Genomic DNA, 16,853 nt, shown 5'->3' on the forward strand with positions numbered 1-16,853 from the left:
ATTTTTGAGTTGTGACTGAGAAGTGGGTATGAGGGCAAACCTAAGCAGTAAAGGATAAAAAAATTTTCAGTACTGGCATAAAAAGATGTAATAATGTAAGCAGTAGAGTTGAGATGAATGTAAAACTCATGAATGTAGTAACAAAAGTGCCATGTACTTCTTTTTTTAGTGATGATGTCCCGTCCCACTCCCCCATAAGAGAATAATGTTACATAGTACAAGAAATAAAACTATTTCATTTAGTAACTGTATTATTACATTTGTTATTTGGGGAACTTAAATTTCTTTTAAAAAGATAAATCAACAAACTTTTTAGATATTTGTCCATATAATACAATTACTGAAGAGTTATTTGGACTTGAGGAAGATCATTTAGAAATTTAAGTCGTAAGAACTATAAAATCTTCTAGACACTGACAAGGCTTTCTTTTATGAGTTAGTAGAAGTAGTTGTGCCATGTTATTTCTTGGTAACAAGAGTGCTCCAATGGAGATACTCAATACAAGATTCTCTCATAGATGGGTTGCACTTTTCTGTCTCCTTCTAACTCAGCACCTTAATGTATACTAAGCACATTAAAGTTGATAACCAGTTATTAGTTTATCAGTTATGTAAAATGAAGTGGGAAGCTGAAGATTTTGTGGGTAGTACGATGATTAATACTTTTCTGAATCCATGTTCCCTAGGAAAGGAATTATTTCTGTAGATAAGGGTGAAGATAGGAGAAAATTTGGTGGAGTATACACATGGGCATATGCTTACATGCTTGTAGGGTTGTGAGGAAGGAGAAAGACCACTAGATTTAAGGTTCTATTATCATAAGTATTCTTTGGAGCAGGGTAGAAATGAAATTACGTAAATTTAGTAATTATGTTCATTATTGTATAGCCATTTAAAAATTCTGATTACAAGAATGATAACCATTTTGATGCTATTTAACTATTTTTACTACCATGGCGCTCTCTTCCAGTGAACTATGAAAATAAAGAAATCATCACTTAGTTTTAATTTTTTAAACTGTAGAGAAAAATTTTACAGAGATTTAGCATATATTTTTCAGTGGATCCCTTATTAAATTGCTATTATAATAATTTGGTAATAATATTTCAATGGATCTATGATTGAACAGATTTGTAGACCATCTATTATTCCATCTCTTGATCCATCCAATCTTGTCTAATCTCTTTCAGTATTTGTTGGTATCTTCTCATACCACATCAACAATGTCCACACAATTTGTTGAGAGCTTTTTCTTTAGTGTTCTTGACATGTGCATATCATTATCACACTCCAAATGTCCATCTTTTATCTCTTTTTCTAGATTCATTACTAGACCCATCTCTTCTGATTGTATACCTTTTTTATATCAAGCTATTTATCTTTGCAGTTCCTCATTGGTTATATGGCACAGCTTCTTTATGTTCACCAGACACAATTCTTTGTTGTCTTTTGGCTACTATTACCTGTAACTTTAATTCTTGGGTAATTTTGTTTTCCCTGCTTTCTAACAGTATAGTATTACTAGAAAAGTGTTAAGTCATGAGATTTTGTTTGAGAGAAGCATATAATGCAATGAAGTTTTCCAGGTGGAATCTGGCCACTTTCTTCTTTACCTATTGACTTCTGGGTCCAGTTTACATTTCATCTCCAATGCCCATTTAAGTTTATTATGTACTGATGACGCAGTGCTGTAGATTTGTCATATTTTTGTGTATCAGAACCTGAACAGTTGTAATTTTCCATTCACGTATCTTTTTTTTTGTGGCGGTTATCATGCTGAATTTTGAAATACTAAAAAATGTCATTTAGGCTCTATGGTGTTTCAGACTTGAAACAATCAGCATAAATGTCATCCGCAAAAGAATATTTGAAGATCTCACCATGTATATAGAATACCTTTTAAATTTGAACTCTGTTGGATATCCTTATGATGGTGGCAAAAATATTTGGCAAGTGTGTTATTCCCTATTTTTTGCTTTGCTTAATATTAATAATCAGGAAAATAAAATTACTTAGTTCTGTGTGTTGACTTAAGAGCCTTATGTGTGTTTGATTTGGATTAGAGTAGATACCTTGTTAGAAGAAAGCCATTTTTTTAAAGAAAAAATTATTCATCAAATAATAAGAATAGTCAAATCTTTTATTTTTTTATTGTATAATGTTTGCAAGAGCTGACCTATTCTTTAGGTTTTCATTGAGGATGCTCTTATATAACTGTAGATTATTTTCATATAGACCTTCCTCTAAGACTTCTTCTAACTCTATATTTGAGGAAACTTTCCTCCAAAAAACAAAGCATTTCTGGGTACTCTTCTTTGTTCTTTAGTATTGAGTCTTCCTTCTTAGTCCTTGCTTTTTACTGCTAATTATAAACTTTCCTCATTGTACCTTATAAGGTCCTTATAAAGTCACTTATCAGATATTGGTAATAATTATCTACCTTATAAGATCACTTATCCTATCCAGATACTGGCAATATTTATTTACTAGCCCCTAGCTTATTGTCCTTCCTTCCTGAAAAGAGCCATTTTCTCTAGCCTGTTCCTATCCTTATACTTGGAAATTTCTATTATACATATTGACATCCCTTTAAACACTCTCCCAGTTCTTCCTAAACTCTCCTGACTTGTACCTTTATTTCACCTTAGCCTCTTGACAAGGATGATTATATATCCCTGATCTTAGCCTTATTGACAAGTGTTCCACCTCCCCTATTCAAAACTGAAATTATTTTATTTGACCATAACCTCCTGCCATTCATAGATCTGAGAATCATTTGTGTAGCCATAATAGCTAAACTCAAAGATGCTGTTGAGTTCACCAGTTAAGATAGTATAGAGAGAAAAAAAGAAGAGTTCCCACCCAAGACAGAGTCTTTGTGGGAACACTGAAGGACATAACTAATATAGTCTTCTTTGCATAAAATTGGAATTTACTAATTCATAGCTGAAATGGTTTTTTAGTTTGTTTGTTTTTGTATTAGACTTATGGTATGAGGCCAAGAAACTAATAGTGAGAAGAAACTTTCTTTACCATGGCAAATAGGTAACTAATTCTTTGGTCTATAAACTATTGGTGGGTACTGAGAATTTTAAGTGACTTTACTAGGTTCATAATAACAGGTGACTGTCTGTTCTCTGCCATTTTGATAGGGCTGATAATCACTAAAGAGAAAAAGGGGTACTTAAAAAGGAGACAAAGTAGAGAGAAAAAGTACTCACTTTTTAGGTATCAAAGCAATATGTAGCATCATCCCTGTTTATATTCGTCTAAGTATGGACAAAAAGAAGCTGTGTAGGGAAATTTATTTTTGTCATGTGACTTTGGAAATTGTAATTATGTTTCAATTAATTTTTATGAATTGTATTTTTACTTTTAAAAATATCATAATAAAAGCTTTATTTCCAGAGAATTTAATTTTTAAGAGTATTTAACTACATTTTTTTTTCTGTTGAATTAACTAGAAAATTAAATTTATAAGTGTGCCCCTATTCACTTAAGCAATCTAGATAACCAAAGTTTAATTGTGGAAAGAGAGGCTTATGAAGGCACAAAGTCAATAATGTTTTATATTTCTATGATATTCCCTTTCAAGTTGTATTTAAGAGTGCCAGACTTTGCCTTGATGGATGTGTATGAATTTTTTTTCCCCGCTTTGCCCTTGAGAGAGGTCCTGCAGCTGGAAAGAAGTGAGCTATTATTTTAATTCTTGGCAGCATAAATGAAAACTTTCAAATTTAAAAGAAAAAGCAATCAGGGAAAACAAGTTGCAAAGTCTATTAAATTAAAAGGAAAATATCTGGAATGTAGCTCAGTTGAGATTCAAATGACATTTGGGTTAATATAGTACTGAGTGTATTTTGACCATACTACACTGAATGTGAAATCCTTGCCCCTGTAATGAAGGAAATCCAAGTTGGGAAGTGATTTTCTTTGGTTAGTGAGATCTTCCAGACAGATGCTTCTGTATGAAGATTTTATGTAGATTTCATCAAGCCCTGACATTGCTGAATCCTCTTTTAAGAGGCTGGATTTCAACAAATATTTGAATTAATATCTATAGAACTTGTTGAATTGTACTTAGACCTATCAGTGATAGCAGAAAGGGACAATAAGCTGGACTCGGGAATTGAAAAGGAGAAAGCAAGCAGTCTAGATTCTTTTGAAGGAATAATCCTAAACTTTTAGCAAAATAAAGAAGCTCCATCATTTCAATATTCAACATTTTATCAGTGTTATATATAGCAGTTAAGATCTGGCCCACCACTGCCTTGGAGGAACTAAAATCAGTATTACATGGGTTCTGGGGGAAGAGATCAAGTATTTATTAAGTATCTACTGTTAAGTCTTGTGTTAAGTGCTTTATAAATATTGTCTGATTTGATCCTCCCTGTAACCTTGTGAGAAAAGCATTTTTATTATCCCCATTTTACAGTTAAAGAAACTGAGGCAAGATAAATGACTTATCCAGGGTTGCATATGAAACTGAATTTGACCTTGGGTCTTTCTGCCTCCACCCAGAATGTGAGTGTGAATAAACACAATGATAAAAAAAAACTTTGAAGACAGTAATGAAAGGAATCAAAGAATCATCAAAGAATTTATATGATAGCAAGCAAAGATGTCACATGACAAGATTGAGAATGAAAGCCATAAATTCCCTAGTAATGACCCCAAGTGGTCAGGAGCAATTGAGGGAAACTGTCAGCATATTATGTGGATTCCTTGTGACAAATTTTTGGGAAAACATGAATAGTAATAGCACAGAATGGACATTCAGGGATGAGTTATGATCAGTATCACTGGGGAGAATTCCCAAATCTATGAGTTAATATAGATTCGTTGGAATATTATCTTTCTAATTCTGTAAGGATTGACATGTGATCATATCTGAATTTGGTTATTTTGATTTGATGTAGCACTGAATGAATTCACAAACATGCAAAGTGATTTGGGAATCAGGGAAAATGAATCTTTTACAAAAGTGTCATTTCTTATTAGTGCTCTTAGGAGGGAAACTGAAACTCATGAGAGCTATATAATAACCAAGACAGCTTGTTGAGAGAAATTGTAAGAAAGATTAGTAAATTCCATTTTGGGGGCAGGATAGAAATGATGATCAAACAAACAGGAGGAGAACCAATAAAATAGTGTCACAAAAAGTACTAGAGGGAACTTTATCTAGGGGAAAGAAGATGATTAACAGCATTAGATGCTTGCAGAGAAGTCTAGAAGGATGAAGATTAAGAAAAGGCCATTGGATTTGCCACTTAAGAGATTACTAATTCATTTGGAGAGACAATTTTAGTTGAGTAGAGAGGAAAACCAGATTGCATAGGGTTTGCAAAGATGTGTGTGAGAGGAGAGGAAAGAGAAACAATAAATGTAGACCATCTGTCTGTCCCTCATTACTCGCAAGAGTTTGGTTGTGAAAGGGGAGGAATGATTTCTTACAGGAAGAGTTGGGGTCAAATGAGAATTATTTTGTGCACAGGTAAGTCTTAAGCATGTTTGTAAGTAGTAAAGAAAGAACCAACAAATAGGGAAAAAATTGAAGTCATTTAAACAAATTATAACTTGGTTCCAGCCTACCTTTTTATGCTTATATATTATTCCATTCAGGTTCTCTTTGATGTGGGCAAACTGGTCTTTTTACAGTTCCCCATAAGTGCCACTCCATCTTGTACCTTTATGTTTTAGCAAAGGCTATCGTTTATATCTGGAATTCTCTTTCTTTTCAACTCAATGTCCTAAAATCTCTAGCTTTCCTTCTCATATAAATCCTTTTTGTCTTTCTCTCCTTTCCAAATGATCCTGTATCATTGTATTTATTTTGTATTTGTATTTTGTATTTATTGTATTTTGTACATGTATGCATGTACTTGCATGTGTGTTCCATCTCCTCCGATAGAATATAAGTTTCTTGAGGGGGCATGGACTCTTTTGTTTTTATATTCTGGTACCTAACATCATACTTAGTTATAGTAAGTGTTTAATAAATGCTTATTGATTGATTACACAATTGGTTAAGAGCAACTGTTACTGGTAGATTTACCAAGTCCAAGTTTCTGCTGTTAAGTTTGTGAGTGGTAATATGTGAAATAAACCACCCAAGAATCCTGGTGAAAACAGTCTTCCATTTGTAAATATTCTGTTCTAAATTTAAAAATTGCTCATTTACAATTCAGAAATAAGTTTTCTATTGTGACAAGGTTATAAATAATTATTAGAATCCCAGGCTAACTCAGAAAAATTTATTAAATATATAATGCTGCAGCCATCAAAAACCATCTCTTATTGAAAAAAAAAAAAAACCCCACAAAAATAGAGAGGTAGGTCATTGTTACATTACATGTTAGACAAGGACAATCAGAAACAATGGAACTCAGTAACGTAGTGTTGGAGAAACTGGCAGATAAGTTATCTAAGAAAGAACTCTCTAGTTGATAAAAAACTGCTGGGAAATTAAAAAAAACAAACAGTTGTTGGCAGAAATTAAGCATAGACTAACACCTTAACACAACAACATTCCACAATACATTCTAAATAGATATGTGATATATTGTTAAATATCATATTATGAAAAATTGAAAGAGAAACAGATCAATTAACACACAAGAAGATAGGTACTTTTTTACCCCCTGAGGCAGTTGAAATTAAGTGACTTGCCCAGGGTCACCCAGCTAGAAAGTGTTAAGTGTCTGAGGTATGACTCAGATCCTTTTGACTTCAGGACTGGTGCTCTAAGAGGATATGTATTTTTAAACAATAAGAAGAAAAGATAAAATATATAACTCTTATTATAGGAAACTGAAAAACTACACAAAATTAATACATCTAGGATAAGAAAGGGGGGAAGTGTTTGAATTGGAAAAAAAATCTTTGTATCATATTTCTTTAAAGGATTAAGTTTTCAATATATAAACAATTAACATGTGTGACCAAAAGCCACTTCCCAGTAGATAACTGGTTAAAGGATATATCCAGACAATTCCCCTCCAAAAAAATTGTACATGAAAGTGATTCAGGATCTCAAACCCTCCCGACCTCTAGGAAGGGCACACCCTTCTGTCCATAAGGGCAACACTCAGATAAGTAATCTCATTTAATTGGCAATCTCAGTGTCAGGCATAGCTAAGGCCTCTGTTGAGCTGGAGATTAGTCCCTTATTCATCAGGAAATTGGTCCTGGTTTTCAGCCAAAAGCCGCCCCAATATATCTAGCCTTATATGCCCAGACATCTTTGCATAAGTCCTAAAAGGATTTTGCCTACTGATGAAGATATTTTCTTCTCAGTGTAACTCCATCTTTGCAAACTACCCCGTCAGGATTCTTTGCCCACTAAGGAAGCTGTCTTCTTAAGTCAAACAAATCCCCTTTTGCCACAAACTTGGGGTTTCCGAATTCTTTTACAAAGAATCTGCTACATCCACCAGAGGATCTTACCCTCAGTTCTTATATCTTATCAAAAGAATGCTCCAAATCACAAATGATAAAAAAAAAAAAAAAAAAAAAAAAAAAAGGCAAATCAGACCAGCTCCAAAGTTTCACCCTACACACTGGTGAATTGTTGATAGAATTGTGACTTAGTACAAATATTTTGGAAAGCCATTTGAAATTATGCAAATCAAGTGATTAAAATACCTATATCTTTTGACCTGTGATCCATTACTGTACTTGTGCGCAAGGGTGCCATTGATAAGAAGGAAGTTCTCATTTACATCAATCAGTCAACATATATTGTGTCCATTCTTTTCAGTTGCATCTCACTCTTTGTGACCCCATTTGGGGTTTTCTTGGTAAAGTATATAGAGTTCTGAGGAGTTTAAGTGATTTGACCAAGGTCTCACAGCTAATAAGTGTATGAAACTAGATTTGACCTTCCTGACTCAAGATCAGACACTTTATCCCTTTTGATAAGCTATGTGGGTACAAAAAGAGGCAAAAAGACAGTCTCTGCACCCAAGGATGTACAATCAAATGGGGAAGACCACATTCAAACAAATTACATGGAAAGCAAGCTATGTATACATACACATATACATATATGTATATATAAGTGAGAATAACAGAAGGCAATATATATTTATAGCAGTGGTTGTTTTTTTGTTTTGTTTTGTGTGTGTGTGTGTGTGTGTGTGTGTGTGATAGCAAAGAATTAGAAACAAAGTAGATGGCCCATGATTTGAGGAATAACTAAAAAATATTGTGGTGCAGTAATGGAATATGCTGTAAGAAATAGTTAATACAACGAATATAAAGAAGCATGCAAAATTCTATGTGTAGTAATGTAGAATCAAGAAAACAATTTATACTGTTAGAACAAAGTAAATGGAAAGAATAATTCATACACAGAGACACCACTAATCAAAAATGAATATTGAGGACCATGCCTAAGTGGGAAGGGGCAGGTTGATTCTCTGAAAGCCCTCCCTCTGAAAACATACTTGAAGGAATTGCAAATCAGCCCAACATGGGGCATAAGAAACACAAGAAACAAAGAAGCCCCAATGCTCCATAGCTGTTTGTGAGTAGGATGTGTGAGTGGAATTCTCCTTGGAGAGTTCCTTTGGTAACTTGTGGAGAAGAGACAGGGTAAGACTGTCATTGGGGTAATTAAATGGGCCCACACATCAAAGAGCTGAGTCAGGAGACTGAGGAGGGACTTAGGAAAAATGCCTACTCTGACTACAATCCTACTTCTCTATTTGTCAGGAAGTTTGCCTCCATGATGGATTATTGTGATGTTAGAGCAAATTACATCTCACAAGATTCAACACCTTCTATAGTGTTTTACCCTGCAACCACCCAGAAAAGATTTTGATACTTCTGTTGGCATTTCTCCACATGTGGATTCAAACAATCGCTTTACAATACTTTTCAAATTTACTGACCACGTTGTTGGGGGAAAAATAATCATGTTCCCATAAAACAAAAACAGGGGAATTGTTAAGGACTATGCCTAAGTGTGAAGGGGCAGGTCGATTTTCTGAAAGCCCCCATAGCTGTGAATCATAACATACTTGAAGGAATTGCAAAGCCTTTTTTTGACACAGATGTTGCTTAAATTGTGAATGAAAAAAATTGGAGGCAAGAAGGAAGAGGAGTGAGGTCAGAGAACGCATGGTGTCTCAGTTTTCCTTGTATCTTTATCATCCTCTCACGTAAAGGGATCTCTTCTGCTGGACAGAATTAGATCCCCAGCAGCCACTAGCAAGTGGCTCCCTAATACCCAGTAGCCAGCTGGTTGTGCCCCTAACAAGTGAATGTTGTTCATTGTAAAGAGCAAGTATGGCGTCAAAGAAGAAATGTGAGAGGATATCCTCACCTCTTCCTTTTGCATAAGTGGGAGGTGTACTAATGTTGTACAGCTTAGTTTTAGACTTTTTCCAATATATTGCTCAGTTATACTGTACCCCTCCATCCCATTTGAAAAAGTTGCTATTATATGGGGTAGTTTTCTGGGAGATGAAGGAATATTGATATAAATTATCATGAAATAAGCCTGAGACCCTATGATTTTTGAATCTGACATTAGAGAAATAATGCCAAGGAATGAGAATGGAGATTTTTTTTTCCCCTCCGATGAGAACTATGATGGTATCATTTCTAGTAAGGAGACATCAACGTGAGCACTTAATATTCTTCCAATTGTTTAGATCTAACTTTATTTGTGTGGAAAGTGTTTTATAATTGTGTTTACGTAGTTCCTGACTTGGTCTTGAAAGATAAGCTCCCAAATACTTTATATTACCTATAGATATTTTAAATGGAATTTCTTTTTCTATCTCTTGCTGCTGGAATTTGTTGGTAACATATAGAAATGTTGATGATTTATATGAATTTATTTTGTATCCTCCAACTTTGCTAAAATTCTTCATTGTTTCTAGTAGTTTTTCAGTTGATTCTGTGTATCATCATATCATTTGTGAAGAATGATGATTTTGTTTTCTCATTACCTATTCTAATTGCTTCAATTTCTTTTTCTTTTATTGCTAAAACTAACATTTCTAATATAATCATGGTGATGGTGATAATGGGCAACCTTGTTTCACCCCTGATCTTATTGAGATTACTTCTGGTTTATCCTCATTATAAATGATTTTTGTTGATGGTTTTAGATAGATGCTACTTATCATTTTAAGGAAAACTCCCATTTATTTCTATGCTCTCCAGTGTTTTTAATAGGACTGAGTGTTGGATTTTGTTCTTCTTTTTTTTTTTTTTTTTTTTTTTTTTGCATCTATTGATATAGTCATATGATTTCTGTTGGTTTAGTTATTGATGTAGTCAATTATGTGAATAGTTTTCCTAAGATTAGACCAGCCTTGCATTCCTGGTATAAATCCTACTTGGTCATAGTTTATCCTGGTGATAAGTTACTGTGATCTCTTTGCTCATGTTTTATTTAAGATTTTGGCATCAATATTCATTAGGGGAAATTGATCTATAATTTTCTTTCTTTATTTTGACTCTATCCATGTCTTAAAAGGAATTTTATAGGATACTTTCTTCCCCTATTTTTCCAATTAGTTTGTATGGTGTTGGAATTAATTGTTTTTTAAATGTTTGATAAAATTTACTTGTAAATCTATCTGGTCCTGAAGACTTTTTTCTTAGGTAGTTCATTAATAACTTGTTCAATTTGTTTTTCTAAAGTTTAAATTTATTTAAATTTTAAAATTTATATATTGGGACTATTTAAATAACTGATTTTCTCTTCCGTTAATCTGGGCAATCTATATTTTTTAAAAGTATTCATCCATTTCATTTAGATTATCAGATTTATTGGCATATTCAACATTCATTTTTGTAAAATTTTTCTCTTTCCTTCCCATATCTTTCCTCTCCTCAAGACAGCAATCTGATATAGGTTAAATATGTGCTATCCTTTTAAACATTTCCATATTTGTCATGTTATGCAAGAAAAAATCACCAAAAGGCCACCCCCCCAAAAAGCAGCAAAACAAAAACCCACACACAAGAAAGAAAAAAACAAATAAACAAAAAGGTGAAAATACTATGCTTCGATCCACATTTAGTCTCCAGAGTTCTCTTTCTGAATGGGTTTGATATTTTCCATCCCAAGTCTATTAGAATTTCCTTGAATCACCTCATTGTTGAAAAGAGCCAAATTCATCACAGTTGATCATCATATAATGTTCTTGTTATTGTATACAGTATTCTCCTTATTTTGCTCACTTCACTTAGTATCAGTTCATGTAGGTCTTTCCAGACTTTTCTGAAATCATCCTGCTCATCATTTCTTACAGAACAATAATATTCCATTATATTCATATGCCATAATTTATTCAGCCATTCCCCAACTGATAGGCATATACTCAATTTCTAGTTCCTTTCCACTACAAAAAAGGGCTACTACAAATATGTTTGGTACATATGGGTCCTTTTCCCTTTTTAAAGTGAGTCTGCTGGCTCAAAGGGTATACACGGTTTTATAACCTTTTGGAAACAGTTCCAAATTGCTTTTCAGAATGGTTGGATCATTTCACAATACTACCAAGAATGTGTTAGTGTACCAGTTTTCCCATATCCTCTCCAACATTTATCAGAATTATTGGAATACAAGGTTTTGCAAGAGTCAATGGTGAAAAATTATCTGTGCATATGTTTTGAAAATAAAAAGCTTCAATAAAAAATGTTTAAAAAGATTTGAATTCAAGATCTGACTGCTTCTTTACTTTTTTTCTTCTGTTTGACCAGGAGAAGGCCATTTAACCTCTGGGCCTTAATTTCCTCATACTAATTCACTTTTTTTTTTTTTTTTTTTTTTTGCTGAGGCAATTGGGGTTGTTACTTGCCCAGGGTGACATAGCTAGGAAGTGTTAAGTGTCTAAGGCCAGATTTGAATTCAGGTCCTCCTGACTCATGGCTGATGCTCTTATTCACTGTGCCTCCTCACTACCCCACATTTTTAAAAAATAGTTTATAAAAACACTTTATATAATTCACAAAGGCTGTACCTATCCCCACTTTACAGATATGCCCATTGAGTCTTTGTCTAGTGTCATTTAAATCAGTTTGAAAATATTTAGTGTGTTGTTTCTTTCTATTATCTTATGCTGCATTTCCATTTGTAAAATTAGGGTGGTAATGCTAATTTTTCTCTACTTTACAGTATTGTTGTGAGATAAATACTTGACTTCCTTTAGATAGGAAAAAAAAGATAGAGAAAATGATTATACAGTGTTATTGTATAAAAATTTGAGGTTTTTTTCTTTCAAATATATTGGCGTTTTGTCACACAAAAATTTAAAGCTTAATTGTTTAAAGAGAATCCATCCATAAAAAGAAATTTTGAGCAGCAAATGAAATGAGAGAAATGAGCTCCTCTGTTTTACTAGTTGAGACAGCTAATAGTATAGATGGGTCATTATCACCTGACCTCTCTTCCCCCAGTGTTCTCCATTCCTCCCAGGAGTCCTCAAACTACGGCCCGTGGGTCAGATGTAGCAGCTGAGGACATTTATCCCCCTCACCCAGGGCTATGAAGTTTCTTTATTTAAAGGCCCACAAAACAAAGTTTTTGTTTTTACTATAGTCCGGCCCTCTAACAGTCTGAGGGACAGTGAACTGGCCCCCTTTTTTAAAAGTTTGAGGACAAGTGTCCCACCATATCAGCCAACCATCCCCCTGTATAGTTTGCAAAGCCTGAAAACCATGGTACCCAGACAGAACGACTTAGGAGAAACTGAGACAGCACAGTTAAGTGATGTGTCTAGGATCACAAAGATAGGGCTAGATACTTTAAAGCACTTTATTAAATTGAGTTATGTATAGATATTCATAATGATATTAACAATAGCTGGCATTCATATATGATTCACAAACACTTTAAACTTATCTGCTTTTATAAAGCTGATGGTGGTACTATTTGGTCTATTTGCTTTGTCTTGACTCATATCTATCTTCTATACAGTTGTCAAAATAATTTCCTAAAGCAAAGGTCTGAATATGTTTTGCCCCACATTGTCCCTGCTTTATGAACTCCAGCAGCCTCCTGTTGTCTCTAGATTCGAACATTAAACCTCTCTACCTGGAATTTAAAGCCTTTTACAATCTGACCCTTTTAAAAACTTTTCTGATTGTGGTATATGAATGTTTATTGTTCTGTAAGAAATGACCAGCAGGATGAATACAGAGAGGCTTGGAGAGACTTACATGAACTGATGCTAAGTGAAATGAGCAGAACCAGGATATCATTATACACTTCGACAACGATATTGTATGAGGATGTATTCTGATGGAAGTGGATTTCTTTGACAAAGAGACCTAACTGAGTTTCAATTGATAAATGATGGACAGAAGCAGCTACACCCAAAGAAAGAACACTGGGAAACGATTGTGAACTATTTGCATTTTCTTCCCGGGTTATTTTTACCTTCTGAATCCAATTCTCCCTGTGCAACAAGAGAACTGTTCGGTTCTGCAAACATATATTGTATCTAGGATATACTGCAACATATCTAACATATATAGGACTGCTTGTCATCTAGGGGAGGGGGTGGAGGGAGGGATGGGAAAAATTGGAACAGAAACGAGTGTAAGGGATAATGTTGTAAAAAAAAATTACCCTGGCATGGATTCTGTCAATATAAAGTTATTATTAAATAAAATTTAAAAAAATAAATTAAAAAAAAACTTTTCTGCATGTCTCATTGCTGTCCTTTCTTGGAAACTGATTTCCTTCAAGACTTAGCCGGGATCTCCATTTCTCCTCCAGCACCTTCTCTAAGGTTATTTTGTGTATATCTTGTATCTTATATTCAGCATCTCCTGATATGAGAGCCCCAACTCCCCTCTCCCCCAATCTAGCATATTTTCATCTTTCAGATACTTTCACATCCAATATCTGGTAGAATCAATCTCCTTATGGAATTCCTTTACATATATACTTTGATCCAGCTTATCTTTCTACCTCTATTTTCTTTGGTGTACTTGATATACTCCTTGAGTACTATAAGTACAGTCATGGTTGTTCTACTGTCCTTGATAGTGAAAAGCTTATTATAAATTTTTTATAGATCTGCATTTTTATCTTCTATCTTCTACTTTATTTTCATCCTTTTAAACTTTCTTTTTCTTCTATTGCATTTTTGTTGCAAAGTTATGTTGTTATCCTACTTTGTAAGCTCTTATAAATGAGTTGATAGTCTCAACTATTTCTGTTCTTTTCTTGTTGAAGTGTTATCTGGACTCTTTTAATCTTGATTGATTGTTGATTCTTTAGAAATTCCAGTGCAATACAACCAGGTATTGGCTGCTCATAGTTATGAGGATATTCTTAAAATGTATTCCTCTCCTTCCCTCAAAAAAAATTCATAGGAAAAAAATTTATTCAAATAGTCAACTAATCTCTTTTTTTGGCTTATTTTTTTTTTAGGATGGATTGGATGCTTTGGTATATGATTTGGATTTTCCTGCACTAAGAAAAAACAAAAATATTGACAACTTTTTAAGCAAATGTAAGTAATCATACCTATATAAGAAGGCCAAATATTATTTATTTATCCTTTTTGTGTAATTCATATTTTTCTTTCTTATTTCCATTTGTGGTTTAAAAAATTTGTTCATTAATGTTTCCATTTTAGGATTATGTAGTGTCAGAAAGGAAGAGAATCATTACTTTATTGTTTCTTAACATTTATAAAAGATTGTGTTCATGAATAGATAATGGCTAAAATATAAATATAATGGCTAAAATGGAAAGATTTTCAAAAACTATGTTTATCTTGCTCCTCTTTCATATGATTCTGTTATTACGAGATAGTAGATTATGTTACTCTTCCGTAGTAATTATGTAAAAGAGTCTTAAAAAGACTCCAGTCTCTAAAGAGTTGTAATAGAATTTGGTGTCAGGTGGTCTCATTTTTAAATATGGTTGAAAAACTTGTCCAAAAAATTAGCCTCAATTTCTTTAAGTTGGAAACCCATCATCTATATATAAAGTTCTTTTGAGATATAATCATGATTATGATATTTAGATATCTACTTAGAGGGTTTTTGATTTTTGTTCTTTTTTTTCCAAGAGAGATTATATTTTGTACTGGGATATAAAGCTACTTTAAAGTTGATGTTATGGAGTTTCACAGTTGCATACCTTAGTCTTTTAGAACTATTGAGACAGCAAGGGAGCATCTGTGGGTAGAACTTTGTACTTGGAATAGGAAGCAGAGTGAAAATCCTTACTAGCTGTGGATGTGGGGCAACCCCTTCCTGTCTCAGGTTTCTCATCTATAAAATGGGAATAAAACACCTACTTTATAAGACTTATTGTGAGGATTGATCTATTATTATTGTTGATTCACTTTTAATTTTTATATAAGGTGTTATCTTTTTGATTTACTTAGTTCTATGTAATTCCATATATCTATTGGATAAATGCTTGTTGAATTAAATGGGGTTTGTTGAATTAAATGACAATATACTCATTTTGTTTTTATTTTTTATTAAAGCTTTTTATTTATAAAACATATGCATGAGTAATTTTTCAATATTGACCCTTGCAAAACTTTTGTGTTCCAAATTTTTCCTTCTTCTCCCGATCCTCTCCCCTAGCTAGCCAGTAATCCAATACACATTAAATATATTAAAATAATACACCCATTTTAAAACTAAACTTCATTAAAGCTAATTGTGCTCCCTGTTTTAGACTTCATCCCTTTGTATTAACTTCTAGATACTCCTCTTAGAATTACTTTCTGATTTGACTATCGTGCTCCTCATCATGTCATGTTGCAAGCTATCAAAAACGATTAAATGCTTAATATTCATAAGCTCTATACTTAGTCCTGGGAGTACAGAATCAAAAATGAAACAGTCCCTATCTTCAAGAAGCTTACATTCTATCAGAAGAAGCAACATATAATTGTAAATCCTCATTTTTGTCCTCAAGCCTTCTATGCCATTCACTGCCTTATCTCAGTGGAAGACAACAATTTTTATGGCTTACTTGAATTAGAAAATAGACATTATACATTGTAAGCTCCCCTTTCTCTCCTTTCTATAGCTGAGCACTCTAGGATAGTCATCACATTCTTTCTTCTAGTTGTTCTCACTCGACAGAAGTGACCTTCTCCATTTTAAGGTTAATTCCTCTATTTGTGACCTTTATTCCTCCCTGGGAACTTGTCTTTTCTTTTTAACTCTCTACTATAATGGTAGCCTCCCAGTTATCTTTCCTGTTGTCATTCATTCCTCTTTTAAGTCCATCCTTGCCAAAGCTGCTAGAATATCCTTTCTAAATCACAAATCTGATCATGCCTCTCCTTTGTTCAAGATTGGTCAGTGGTTCTCTGTTACTTCTAGGTTAAAATGAGATCCTCAGTTTAACGTTTAAAACTCTTCCTGTTTCACCACACTTTTTTTTTTTTAAACACATTTCACATTATCCCTTTTTATTCATTCTTTGTTCCAGCCAGATTTGGCTTTCTTGTTCTTAGAACTCAGTATTTCATTTTCTACTTACATGCTTTTGTAAAGGCTCTTCTGCATGCTTGGAATTTACTCGCTCCCTACTACAACTACTTACCAGTCTTTAAAGTTCACTTTATTTACTGTCTAATCCATGAAGCTTTTCTTGATCCCCCAAGTAGTTTCTCTCACTTATTAGATTGTTGTATCTTTGTTTTTTTTACATTCTTTATCCCTCTGTAGAATGCATTTTTTTAAAGAATAGAGACTATTTTCCATTAAAAAATTTAGGATGAACTAACCCTGGGAAATGGAGGTCAGAACAGGAATCTGACTGATCCAGGGTAAGACCAAACAAGGTGAGGCAATTTGCCCAAAAGTACATTAGGGAACATTAGGGAAAACCAAGAAGATTATCT

At 33.5% G+C, this 16,853-nt stretch overlaps 1 protein-coding gene across 2 annotated transcripts in view; it reads left to right on the plus strand.

Moving 5' to 3' along the window:
• The window catches only part of ROCK1 (Rho associated coiled-coil containing protein kinase 1), a 124,560-nt gene that overhangs the window by 27,975 nt on the left and 79,732 nt on the right, over window positions 1–16,853 (plus strand). For both annotated transcript variants that reach the window (XM_051970361.1, XM_051970362.1), the window contains exon 2: window positions 14,405–14,486. In XM_051970361.1, the coding sequence (XP_051826321.1) occupies window positions 14,405–14,486 (82 nt within the window). The remainder of the gene's footprint in view (window positions 1–14,404; window positions 14,487–16,853) is intronic.

This window comes from Antechinus flavipes, chromosome 1 (assembly GCF_016432865.1).
Source record: "Antechinus flavipes isolate AdamAnt ecotype Samford, QLD, Australia chromosome 1, AdamAnt_v2, whole genome shotgun sequence".
NCBI classification, from domain to species: domain Eukaryota; kingdom Metazoa; phylum Chordata; class Mammalia; order Dasyuromorphia; family Dasyuridae; genus Antechinus; species Antechinus flavipes.